Source organism: Gorilla gorilla, chromosome 6 (assembly GCF_029281585.2).
Source record: "Gorilla gorilla gorilla isolate KB3781 chromosome 6, NHGRI_mGorGor1-v2.1_pri, whole genome shotgun sequence".
Taxonomy (NCBI): Eukaryota; Metazoa; Chordata; class Mammalia; order Primates; family Hominidae; genus Gorilla; species Gorilla gorilla.
In genome coordinates this window covers 64,231,561-64,244,470 of record NC_073230.2, presented here as the reverse complement: position 1 = coordinate 64,244,470, position 12,910 = coordinate 64,231,561, and the positions used below count along the sequence as shown (strand labels likewise).

The 12,910-nt window shown below is 42.2% G+C and overlaps 2 protein-coding genes and 2 non-coding genes across 4 annotated transcripts in view; 1 reads left to right on the top strand and 3 right to left on the bottom strand.

The window, feature by feature from the left end:
• Positions 1–211: 211 nt before the first annotated feature.
• On the bottom strand, positions 212–12,883 carry CCT6A (chaperonin containing TCP1 subunit 6A). Its single transcript, XM_055347098.2, has 14 exons — positions 12,216–12,883; positions 11,716–11,779; positions 9,703–9,837; positions 8,410–8,583; positions 7,790–7,893; positions 6,117–6,227; positions 5,697–5,856; positions 5,516–5,598; positions 4,573–4,669; positions 3,795–3,942; positions 3,267–3,400; positions 2,367–2,469; positions 1,451–1,523; positions 212–1,191 (listed from the first exon to the last, which is right to left on the bottom strand). The coding sequence occupies exons 1-14, from the start codon at positions 12,350–12,352 to the stop codon at positions 1,119–1,121; spliced, it is 1,596 nt and encodes a 531-aa protein (XP_055203073.1). The 5' UTR covers positions 12,353–12,883; the 3' UTR covers positions 212–1,118.
• Positions 3,609–3,741, bottom strand: LOC129523943 (small nucleolar RNA SNORA15). The gene has a single exon (XR_008667577.1). It is a non-coding gene; the product is annotated as a small nucleolar RNA SNORA15 (small nucleolar RNA).
• Positions 8,705–8,842, bottom strand: LOC129523945 (small nucleolar RNA SNORA22). Its single transcript, XR_008667579.1, has one exon. It is a non-coding gene; the product is annotated as a small nucleolar RNA SNORA22 (small nucleolar RNA).
• PSPH (phosphoserine phosphatase) overlaps positions 12,812–12,910 on the top strand; it is a 40,145-nt gene continuing 40,046 nt past the window's right edge. The window contains exon 1 of the mRNA XM_063708113.1: positions 12,812–12,888. Within this exon, the coding sequence (XP_063564183.1) occupies positions 12,882–12,888 (7 nt within the window). The 5' untranslated portion in view covers positions 12,812–12,881. The remainder of the gene's footprint in view (positions 12,889–12,910) is intronic.

Below are 12,910 nucleotides of genomic sequence, written 5' to 3'. Positions count from 1 at the left end.
CCCGCACCCGACAGTTCAGCAGGGGGAAACTTACGGAGCGAGGCGGAGGACTGGCCACACCACCTTCAGGACCGCCCAGGGAATTAAGGATAACCACGTTGAGGGTCCCCAGCCGTTCCAGAGGCCCCTTCACTACTTTTCTGAACCTTTGGACAGTTTTCATTCCCCTTAAGATTGCTTTTGTGCGTCATACCATTCCAAGAACAGAAAGGAGGTTTCAACTTAACATTTATTGCACAACTCACTTCAGGCCACTGCTGACATCCCAAAACACAGCCTAGTAACACACAACTTCACCTTCAAGGACTGCAGAGATAGACCAACTATATATAAATAATCTCGTGGAAACGTAGTAATTTGGGTGAGAAAAATGTGACGCTAGAGACTTTGGGATGAATATTTTGCCTAAGTTCAGAAGCTTGAAAATACAGTTGGCCTACAATCTCAAATTTCACCCAATAACCGTGGCCCTTAGTCACCACACCTTCCATCATCTTTTTACCTCTGCCTGTTTTTGCCCTTTACACTTGCAGCTCTCTCAACTCCCTTGCCTCTAGTTGACTCCTCTTCCCATTTCCTACAACTTTGTGGCGGGAGCATTTTAGCAAAGCCATTTCAAAGGTTCAAAGTCCAACTGATCCAATGCATTTACTCATAAATTTATACCAACAGGGATGCTTTCAATATTTTAAATTACTTGAGCATTTATATTAGCATAAAAATTTTAAAACCAAATGCTTAACAATAGGGTACTGTTGGATAATTTAACATACGTCCACATAAAATTAAACCATTAAAATTTGCTTTTCAAGAAATATTTAATAACAAGGTAAGTAACATATGCTTATCTAACATGGAATTTTATGTCACTGCTGCTAAAGCAAAACATCCTGTTCACTGGATAAAAGACCTGCTTTATGTGTATACACTTCAGTGCAATTTTTTAAAATACTATAATTTCAGAACTTCCAAATTTCAACAGATGCCAGTGTTCTCTCCTTTTTTCATATGGGAAAATTTCTTTCAAAATTATTTGAAGCTTGGACAAAAATTCCACAGCTGTATTCCTCAGGATCACTTTGCAGTCTTCAAGATTCAGATACAGAGGAAGCTTCAATTCAACCTTTCAGAGAAGACATTCCAGCTCGCATGATCTCATCAACCAAGAGAATGTTGGTGGCAATCACAGTGCTGAAAGGGGGACAAAAATAAGATGGCTCAGATGATTAGGAGCCCTAATTCGACTCAACTTCCCACTTCCAACCAAGCTGCACACATTACATCCTATTAAATTTCCCCCTTCCCCTCTACACATCAGAGGGCTAGTTCAGTTTCCATACTTCCAGCTGATCACATTATTCATGGCGGGGAAAGGACCAACTAAACAGAGAACACCAAATGAAAAAAGTATGATTCTCTAACAGTTTAGTTTTCATTTTCCCAAACTTACCAAGAGTGAAGAAGCTGTTTCTTTACACAATAGTTATCCCATACGCCTACTTCTGCTGCTACCATTGGCTCACCTAAAAGGCAACCAGATCTTAAAATAAGTTCAGTCAGTAAGAACCAACAATATTGTGTGCAGCTTTGCTTATCACTGATGACTCAATTCCTCCAGTATTAACTATGAGAATTCAAAGCTTCTCTGTTAGCCCAATTTTCTACTCTAAACCATGACCCCCGTCCACAATATTTGATGAATGTCTGACTTATACTCAGAAGTCCTGAACACCCCTCTCTTCTTCTGGATACATTTCTGTTTACTCATACTGAAGTATATAGCACTTCAACTATAATCTGACTAAAATGGACTGATCATTTCCCTCATTCCAGAAGCCTTTTCTATTAAATAATAATGTTGACAACAATAGGTCTTGCACATACTGCATGGAGGTACCTGTTATCTCCTACTTTGTACTTAATTTGTGTTGTTTTGTTACAGGAACCTAAGATCAGGGCTGTCACCATTTCACTAGATTTCTAGATCCCCTTTTCTGGCATTAATTGCTATCTTTAGCTGGTTTTCACCCATGAATATAATCACCACATCTATTTTCTTATCATAGTACTTGATTAAAAACTGAGTAAGGCAAATGCAATATGAAAATCCTTCAACATTAATCTGAACCATCTACCACCACTCAACATCTCCAAAATTGTATCCCCAAATTACTCGTCTACTCGTCCCTTAATTATACCTAGTCATTCCATTTTTTATCAATATCCTATTTTATCCCATTTTAGAACCCAGAGTTCCCTAACAGCACTGGTGTCAAATTGCAAAGCAAAACATTTTTAATCTTTCCTGGCTTCAACTCACACGTATTACATCTAGTTTTCCCTCTACAACAGTTGCATTCTCTTACCTGTGTTCAGGTCCACACCCACAAGCTGACCTGATTCTGAATGTTCTGCTTGAATTTTAACTAATGTTTCCTGAAGGTCAAAACCAGAGTTCTGAGCAAGAACCTAAAGTAAACAAATTTAATTCTTGAGAAAATAGGAACTAATAACTGATAGTAAAAAAAAAAAAAAAAGAAAAGAAAAAGAAAATCTCGGCCTGGTGCAGTGACTCACGCCTGTAATCCCAGGACTTTGGGAGGCCGTGGAAGGTGGATCACCTGAGGTCAGGAGTTCGAGACCAGCCTGGCCAACATGGTGAAACCCCATCTCTACTAAAAATTAAAAAAAACCTGGCCGGGTGTGGTGGCAGGTGCCTGTAATCCCAGCTACTCGAGAGGCTGAGGCTGCAGTGAGCTGAGATCGCACCATTGCACTCCAGCCTGGGAAACAAGAACAAAACTCTGTCTCAAAAAAAAAAAAAAAAAAAAAACTCATTGCATGAAGACAGAACATTTATGTTCCCTTCAGAGAATACCAGACACAAGTTACTGATCAACGCTCTCAACTACCCCAAACCCAGCAGCAATATACCAGTCATAAATTATACATCAAAACTGGTATATAATAGAAAACAATGATATCAGTCTAAAACAAAAGCAAAAAGCAAGTTTGTACTCAAGTATAACCCCTAATACTGCAAATATTAAACTACAGGTTATCTCTTGCCATCTGCAATGTCAGCTATTCAGGCCTCCCAGAGAAACCAAATACATCTGGATGATGAGGAACACCTGTTCTAGAGTCAGAAAGAAAACTGATCAAACTTGCTTATCCAAAATCCACTTTATGAATAAATCCTACATTATCAAAAAGGTTTGATCAGCTGAATCTTTTGGAAGACTGACTGTTAAAAGCATGCACACCTTGGGAATAATGAGCAATGCATCAGCAAATGCTTGGACTCCAAGCTGTGCCCTGCCCTTTACACTGGGCTTATGTTTAATCAGGGCTTCTGCCATTGCCACTTCCACGGCACCAGCACCTGGAACCACACAGCCTGTTGGATGGGGGAAAAGGAAAAATGCTAAGAAAACTGCAGAACTAATTATGAATAACAAATAAAATATACATATGAAAGCCATTAATTTCTTACAAATTTACTATGACAAAATACAAGTGACTAACGTACCAAATAGGAGAATGGTTCAACCAGAATGGCTTCACTAGCCACTGGCAGCTTTCAACAGATCAGTATTAGTTCATTTATTTGTATTCACCTTTAATAATGATATGCTATGAAAAACCTTAGCATACCATCAGTCATTCTAAAGGGAAGACTGCTTTTGCATGGTGTCTGGCTGTGTAAACTACTGATAAAAACACAGTATTCGGCCATGCCTTTCAGACCAACAAAACAATATAAAAGAATTGAAATACAGTGAGGATCTTACCATCATCAATAGCATTTTTGACAGCCCTCAAACCATCCCTCACTGCATCTTTGATCTGAGTGAGTGTGTGCTTATTTGGTCCTTTGATCAATAATGTGACAGAACGAGGGTTGTTACATTTCTCAATAAAGGTAAACTTCTCTTCTCCCTATGTGTAGAAAAAATATGATTTTCAAAAACAAGATTTGTGCAGAGTGAAGAGAGAAGAGGGACTTACAGAGAATGACAAGTAGCATATTAATAAGGAACAAACTTGATCACATTAAAGCAAATTATCTCCTTTTGAAAAATCACATATAAAAGAAATGTGATTTTCCCCATCAATGGCTTCCCATTACTACACATAAACCTTCAAAATGTATATAAACAAAAATCTGATCCTGAATTTCAATTAATTTTTCTGCTAAAGACTTCATGAACCAGGCACGGTGGCTCATGCTTGTAATCTCAGCACTTTGGGAGGCTGAGGGTGAAGGACAGCCTGAGCCCGGGAGTTTAAGACCAGCCTGGGCAACACAATTATGAACCTGTTTCTACAAAAATTACCGAGAAAAAAAAAAATTAGCCAGTCATGGTAGCACACACGTCTGTGGTCCCATCTGCTCAGAAGCCTGAGGCGGGAGGATCACTTGAACCCAGGAAGATGAGGCTGCAGTGAACTGTGATCACACCACTGCACTCCAGCCCGGGCAGGAGTGAGACCCCACCTCAAACAAACAAACAAAAATAATTCAAGAGCTAAAAGGTTCTATTACCTTTAAGAAAAAAATACACTTACCAATGTATACTCATATACAAGTCCTGCATGTCCCAAGCAGTCAGGACTTAGGTCGTCAAAAGAATTCAGGGCTACCCCACCACAAGCAAGAGTCAGCCTGAAATAGCATTTTAAGGGAGATGGATAAGCAATGTTACCAGTGAATTTCAAAGATAAGACCAGTAATTTTTAGGAAGGAATTTTTCAGAATTACACACAAAATTAAATTTTAAAATGTACTTTAAGCCTTTCCATTTGCCATCAACCAGCTAAAAACTAGTCTTTTCTCTTAACCCTCCATTTAAACCATTCTCCCCAAGTTAGCAAATGAAATCTAAAAGGTGGACAAGAGCTCTTTATTAGCCAGGCATGGTGGCTCACACCTGTAATCCCAACACTTTGGGAGGTTGAGGTGGGTGGATCACTTGAGGCCAGGAGTTTGAGACCAGCCTAGCTAACATGGCAAAACCCCATCTCTACTAAAAAAACACAAAACAATTCAGTGGGCATTGTGGCAGACACCCGTAATCCCAACTACTCGGGAGGCTGAGAATCCTATGAACCCAGGAAGTGGTAGTCGCAATGAACCAAGATCATGCCACTGCACAAAAGAGCAAGACTGTCTCAAAAAATAATAATAAAATAAAAATTTTTTTTAAAAAGCGTTTTATTGTGGGGAGCTCTTTGGAAAAAAGTATACTGAATTCAGAAACAAAAAGTAAAATAATGTTTACAAGGGGCAAGGGGGAGGGAGAAATGGGGAGTAACTATTTAATGGGTATACAGTTTCAGTTTGTGATGATGAAAAAAGTCCTAGAGATGGACAGTGCTGACGGGGTGCACAATGTGAATACAGTTAATGCCAATTAACTATACAGTTGAAAAACCCGAAAATAAAGTATAAGGAAAAAGAAATAATCCCAATTCACTTGCAAAATGAGTAAAAGTCAAATTACTCGGATACCTCTCCATATTTCTCCTTTTAGCTCTGCGCAGAGCGACTATGCCTTCTTTTGAAAGAGCATCTAAGGAAAACGGGTCAATTCCCTATAACAAAAATAAAAATTAATTTCAACATCTTTCACCTTAAAAGTAAAAAGGATGATACATACTATTTAGTTTATACATTGAGTTTTCATTCTCACCTTTTGATTAATAACAACAAATCCTTTATCTGAATCGCCACAGACTTTCCTTTTCAGTTCTATTATTTTTTTAACTCTATCTTCAATGAATTTTCTTTCAGCTTTCACGAGTTTTTCTCTCTCTTCTGCACTCTTGTAAAAAAAGCCAGAATTCACTTCTCTATTAAGAAAAAAAAAAAAGTTACAGAAAGCAGGGAAACATTAAGAAAGTAGCTTCTGAAACTGGATTAGTCCTAAGATTTAACAGTTCACTGAGCTCCAATCCTGCCCCTTATGCATCTTCAGAGACTGTTTCCTGTAGCTCCCCCAAACCAATTTGAGCATTATTGTCCTTACAGTGGCAAACAAAGCTTCACAAAAAAGTAACTCGCCTAAAATACGAAGCTTCTCCATTTCACTGTTAAAGGGCTATAAACTTACGTTTTTTCATACTCTAATGACACGTTACAAGTGAGGATGTATGCATCCTCCACCCTTTTCTTCATATCAGGATGCCGTGCTCCGTGGTCCAAAACAAGCCCTCTGATTAAGCTGTTTAAACACACACAAAATTATGGTTATTGATTTTCAGATGGGTGTTTAATATATTAAACACTGAAATGAGAAGGTATTGATATTTCACACAGTCACATTTTTCTTTTTTGAGATGAAGTCTCGCTCTGTTGCCCAGGATGGAGTGTAGTGGTGCCATCTTGGCTCACCGCAAGCTCCACCTCCTGGGTTCACACCATTCTCCTACCTCAGCCTCTCAAGCAGCTGGGACTACAGGCGCCCACCACCATGCCCAGCTAATTCTTTTGTATTTTTAGTAGAGACGGGGTTTCACCGTGTTAGCCAGGATGGTTTCGATCTCCTGATCTCGTGATCCGCCCGCCTTGGCCTCCCAAAGTGCTGGGATTACAGGCATGAGCCACCACGCCCGGCCTATTTCTTGAATTACTTGAAGATCCTATGCTGTACAGAAAAGTCTGCAGAGATAGTCTCACTGGTAGGCTGTCAAACTGTGATGACGTCCTTTAAACACGTTTTCCACCAAGCACCTGTAATCCCAGCACTTACGGAGGCAGAAGTGAGAGGACACCTTAATCCCAGGAATTTAAAACCAGCCTGGGCAACATAGGGAGACTCCATTCTCCACACAGACACACACACACCCCCCCCCAAAGGGAAAACAAACATGTTTTCTAACTAAGTCTTTGAAAAAAATATTTTTTTAAATTCCTCTACTACTTCTCATTATGCTTTGTACCTAGCAATTCAATAAATGCCAAATGACTGATGTTGTTCACTTTTCAGAATCATTCTAACCATAAACATTCACCTTATTTCAGGAGAAATTACTAAAAACAATATTCTCCTAGCAATTTATCCAACTTATATCTTCAGGTAAATATATAACATTTTATATCCAAAGATATTTTTAAAATTGCCATCTCACGCCTGTAATCCCAGCACTTTGGGAGGCCGAGGTGGGTGCATCACGAGGTCAGGAGATCGAGATCATCCTGGTTAACATGGTGAAACCCCGTCTCTACTAAAAATACAAAAATTATCCAGGTGTGGTGGCGGGCGCCTGTAGTCCCAGCTACTCGGGAGGCTGAGGCAGGAGAATGGTGTGAACCCGGGAGGCAGAGCTTGCAGTGAGCCGAGATCACGCCACTGTACACTCCAGGATGGGCGACAGAGCAAGACTCCATCTCAAAAAAAAAAAAGCCAACTATCTATATTGTACAAAGCACCCCTAAATTTCTAAACACAGTTTTTTTGTTTTTGTTTTTTTTTAATGGGACGGAGTTTTGCTCTTGTCACCCAGGCTGGAGTGCAATGGTGTGGTCTCAGCTCACTGCAACCTCCGCCTCCCAGGTTCAAGCTATTCTGCTGCCTCAGCCTCCACAGTAGCTGGGATTACAGCCATGCCCAGCACGCCTGGCTAATTTTTGTAATTTTAATAGAGACGGGGTTTCCCCATGTTGGACAGGCTGGTCTGGAACTCCTGACCTGAGGTGATTTGCCCACCACAGCCTCCCAAAGTGCTGGGATTACAGGTGTGAGCCTCCATGCCCATTAGTATTTCACAGTCTTCTACCACCTACCTTGTATCAGTTTCAGATTTATGTTTCATCTCCATGATCTCAATCATGAAGAGATCAATAGGTTCATCTTGCTTTTTAATGGCCAAAATGGAGTCCACTACAGCCTGCAATTGGAGGAGCATAACCATTAAGTAAATTCAATTTGCAGCAGAAACATGTTGCTTTTCAGAAGGCTAAAGTAGACAGTTTCATTTTACAATTCTACACTGATTTAAATCTTTTTCTATGAGCAAATAGAATACATTATATGTAAAAGGCAACAGCTGAAGTCATTTACATTTCTGAAATCTCCGTCTGTAATTCCCAAACATTAATATTAATTAACATTAACATTCCTCCTGTTTTATTAAAAACACTGGTAACTGGAAGCTTTCTAATAAAAAAATCTCCACTTTATAAACCTTTTAATGAAAGCTTCAATTTTACTTTTATAACCTGGTTAGGTATACTATTATTTGAATTTCCTCATTTTTAGAGACACAGATTAGGTATCATTGCCACAAAAATGAACCTACACAGCACCTTGTAATTGAAATTGGTAATCATATTCATGTTTCTACTATCAGAGATTTTCTATATAGGTGGACTATACCAGACACAAGACAAAATTTAATACATACCTCTGTTAAGACATCTGCAAGTTCAGCATGAACTTTAGTACGAAGAGATGTTCTGGCCACATCTATAAGTGTTTCCCTGTCCATCTCTCTGCTTACTTTGACTTCTTCCAAAAACTGAAGGGCCTTTTCCTTTGCAGCTTCAAATCCTTCAGTGATTATTCTGGGATGAAGGCCCTAAAATAAACACACATTAACACTTGCATCTTCAATTAGGTGCAACCATAGTTCATGATAAAGTTCAGGTAATTATTGAAGGAGTGTTCTGGATCATCATACCTTTGAACACGAGGTAATATAATGTGCTGGCTTTCTGAATACATTTAAAAGGACAAATATCCCTTTCAACGCAGAGCAGATGAACAGGTAATGAATGCTCTAGCACAGGGTCAAAGCCAAGGGAACTATAAAGCACACTTGAGTGTTCACTGTGCAAACCACTCTGAATCATTTCAAAACCAACACTGTGTCCCAACAACTCACAGATGGTAACATTATCCCATTTTTATTTTCTTTTTTTTTTTGAGATGGAGTTTCGCACTTGTTACCCAGGCTGGAGTACAATGGCACAATCTCGACTCACCACAACCTCCGCCTCCTGGGTTCAAGCAATTCTCCTGCCTCAGCCTCCCAAGTAGCTGGGATTACAGGCATGCACCACCAAGCCCAGCTAATTTTTGTATTTTTAGTAGACACGGGGTTTCTCCATGTTGGTCAGACTGGTCTCGAACTCCCAACCTCAGGTGATCCGCCCACCTCGGCCTCTCAAAGTGCTGGGATTATGGGCGTGAGCCACTGCGCCTGGACTATTCTATCTTTTCTATAGGTAATCTCAAACTAACTCACGTCATTTACTAATAAAAATAAAGACTGTCTGCTCTCTTTCTCCAGGAAATTCTGACAATACATTCATATTCACTGAGGTTTGCTTTAACCTTGGAACTAGTCAGGGCTAAAAAAGTGGAATTTATCCAAATATAAGCTTTTGGTTGCCTTTTTCCTAACAAATATGCCTAGTCCTAAACATTCCACTTTTAGATCTCAATTATTAGTCTACACTAAAGACAGATGCAAATCACACAGGCAATGCAACTTGATTACAAAATTATTTTCAGGCCAAGAAAGGTTCTATAACCTGTCCAAGGTCACAATTTGTTTTAGACCAGGATAAAGACCCAGATTTAAGCCCCCTAATTCTACTGTATGACCTCAGCTACTATTAACAGCACACCAATTTGTATAAATCAGACACTCCTATATACAAAAAAAAATTACAGAAACAAGAGTTGTGCATACTTCAGAAATGTAGAGATCCGCCTGTTTCAGCAGCTCTCCAATGATTAGGACATTAGAAGTCGTACCATCACCAGTTATATCATCCTGGGCTGTTGCTACCTTTGCTATTAAGGAAGCTGTTGGGTGTTGAATTTGCTGAAAGTAGAAAAAGAATGAATCACTTAAAACAATATGAAGCAGTCTAAATATACCACAAACAAAATGCAGGAAGGGCCTCTTTGAGTGCTATCTACTTGAAAAAGCTACCCAAATGTTTGGCTACAAATTACTTCCATTAACTATCATGCACATGCAATTATAATGATTGAAACGTCTTCATGTGTAATTTATTTCCCAGGTTATCTCTACTTCACAGATGAGGAAGCTTGAGACTCAGTAGAAGTTTACTCAAGATGACAGAGCTACCAGTTAACAGTAACACATAATTGTACATCCTTGCCTCTTTATGGCAAGTGTAGAGCTCTAGTGAGAATAAGCCAGGTATCTCCTAAAGGGCACACACATTATAATTATTTTTGTAGGTTTGTAATTTTTTCAAAGAAAACTGAAAAACAGACTTCTGGAGATTGGAGAGAGGTTCCAATGGAACGAGACTTCTGAGGTGGTTAGCAACAATTTATTAGCTACAGTGGTGGTTGTGTGTGTCCATTTTATAATTATTTCTTAAATTGTAAATGTTCAATGTGCTTCTCTCTACCTACGCTGTATTTCTCACACACTAAAACCCAAATAATTTTTTGTTTTGTTTTGGAGATAGCCTCACTCTGTCTCCCACACTGGAATGCAGTGGCACAATCTTGGCTTACTGAAACCTCAGTCTCCCAGGTTTAAGCGATCGATTCTCCTGCGTCAGCCTCTGAAGCAGCTGGGACTACAGGCGTGCAGGACCACACCCGGCTAATTTTTGTATTTTTAGTTGAGTCGGAGTTTTAACCATGTTGGCCAGGGCTGGTCGTGAACTCCTTGCCTCAAATGATCCACCTACCTTGGCCTTCCAAAGTGCTGGGATTACAAGCATAAGCCACCACACCCAGCCCCCAAACAATTCTGAAGTCAAGTTTAACTGTGGCTCCACTTTTCAAACACGGGCCACCACTGAGCCCACTAAAGACAAAAACTACACCTCCTAGGTTAGCAAGTCCTTACTAAAGATATTTCATCTGGATGTTGATGGCATGGTATACCACTAGCAAAACCCTACATATTATTCTGAACTCAAATCAGCAGGAAATAATTTCCTTTTCTTGGATTTGAACTGCTAAGTTTTGGGAATTTAGGGATGAGTAAAAAGCATACTCCCCTCAATAATCTCATATTCTCCATCCCTAAGACTTGCAAAGAGACAGATTTATCTCCCCTCCAGTCGGAGATAGAGATGAGACCTAACAGAGAAACTGCTGTTTTAAAAAGAGAAAACCCGGCTGGGCACGGGCCTGGTAATCCCAGCACTTTGGGAGGCTGATGCGGGGGGATCGCCTGAAGTCAGGCGTTCAAGACCAGCCTGGCCAACACGGTGAAATCCTGTCTCTACTAAAAATACAAAAATCAACTGGGCGTAGTGGCGCGAGCCTGTAATCCTAGCTACTTGGGAGACTGAGACAAGAATCGCTTGAACCCGGGAGGGAGAGGTTGCACTGAGTTGAGATTGTGCCACCGGACTCCAGGCTGGTCGACAGAGCGAGACTTCGTCTAATAAAAAAAAAAAAAAAAGAAAAGAAAAATCATCCTCATGCATTTTGCCCATGTGATTGTGTCAACCTCTCTTAATTTTTCAAGTTTTAAAATAATTAACTTTAATATACAATTACAGCCCTTTAGCCCAGACTGTGAATGGCAAAAAAGCAGGGATTCAAAGGCAGGGCTGTCAGACTCCAGGCACTCAGTACTATTACTGATTACACGCCACTTCTGAATGTTCTCCTACCTTGAAAATAGACACTGCAAATCTTTCTACAAAGAAAACATTCTACGGAAAATCAAGACCTTTCTGACCTAGCCCAGAGCACCTCTCACCATTTCGTGAAGCAGTACATTGCCGTCTTTAGTAAGTTTGATGTCTCCAGCGCCAGAAACGAGCCTGTTTAAAGGACAGAAATGAACCAGACTATGACTTTTTCAACGATAACTAAAAGTCCCATTAGAAAACGAGCTTTTCCCAGATTTTAGGGAGCCAGGGATGTGGGGCTAGTTATCTCCAGCAGGATGGAGGACAGGTGTAGTGCCCACCCCGTCCCCGCAGAGATTGTGCCGAGTCCTCAGGGTGCCTGGAAGCCCCAGAGGGCGGGGAACGCCGCGCTCTAGAGCCGCTTTGTTCTCCGCGGAGACTGCATCGACGCGGGAAAAAATGGCCGGGACGGTGGGGCTTAGCAGGGACACAGGACCGACCCCGGAGGACGCGGAGAAGGACGGCTGCGCAGCCCCGAGGCGGCGGGCTCCAGTCCGCGGTCCCGGGCCCGCCAGGTGCGCGGCGGCGCGCGGTGCCCGCCCGGCCCTCCGGTTCAGCCCCGCCTTACATCTTCATGGTGCCCTTGGGCCCCAGGTTGGTCCTTAGCACGTCCTGCAGACCCCGCGCCGCGCTGATGTTAACCGCCAGCGCCGCCTGCGCTCGGGCCACCTCTGCCTTGGGGTTCAGGGTCTTCACCGCCGCCATAGCTGCTCCAGCGGAGGAAAAGGAAACGATGCTGAGTGCCCAGAGCCGGCGCGGCGTGGCCGGGAGGAACTATCCGGGTCTTCTGGAAAAGTCGGCCCGTCTGGCCGGCCCCCAGCGTGCCTGCGCGCCGCCGCCATTGGGCCACAGGTCGTCCGGCCCCCGCTCATTGGTCCGCGGCTGCACGGCTCCTGCGGTCCCACCCTTCGCGCCGCGGCCTCGTCGTCATCGCGCACGGGAGGAGCTTGTTCCCGGCAGTCCGTGCTCCTTGGTTCCGGCGCTGGAGCTCTTTGGGGCCCAGCTTTGCGGACCCGGGAGCTCGGGACGCAGGCGGGGCTTGTGTTCCGCGGGGGCAGGGCGTAGGGTGGGCCTCCTGCCGCCCCTAATCTCGCGGTTTGTTCCGTTTCATTGGAGCTTCCCGGACCGTGTGCTCGACGGTGCCCTAGGTGCCGTGGGGCCACACGCGAGTCTTGATAAGCACCCTCCCCCGGGATCATGCGGTGCTGTGAGGCCTAGCGAAGATGAAGATAGAATGCAAGGTAGAAAGTGCTGGATACCTTT

What these genes read in the sequence shown, in the direction of transcription:
- CCT6A (XM_055347098.2), bottom strand. Translation starts at nt 12,352, where the DNA reads ATGGCGGCGGTGAAGACCCTGAACCCCAAGGCAGAGGTGGCCCGAGCG. An exon ending in CGGATCTCTACATTTCTGAA is followed by an intron (nt 8,584 to 9,702) that starts GTATGCACAACT and finishes TGTTTATTTTAG; the next exon opens with GGCCTTCATCCCAGAATAAT. An exon ending in CATTGCTCATTATTCCCAAG is followed by an intron (nt 2,470 to 3,266) that starts GTGTGCATGCTT and finishes TGTTTACTTTAG; the next exon opens with GTTCTTGCTCAGAACTCTGG.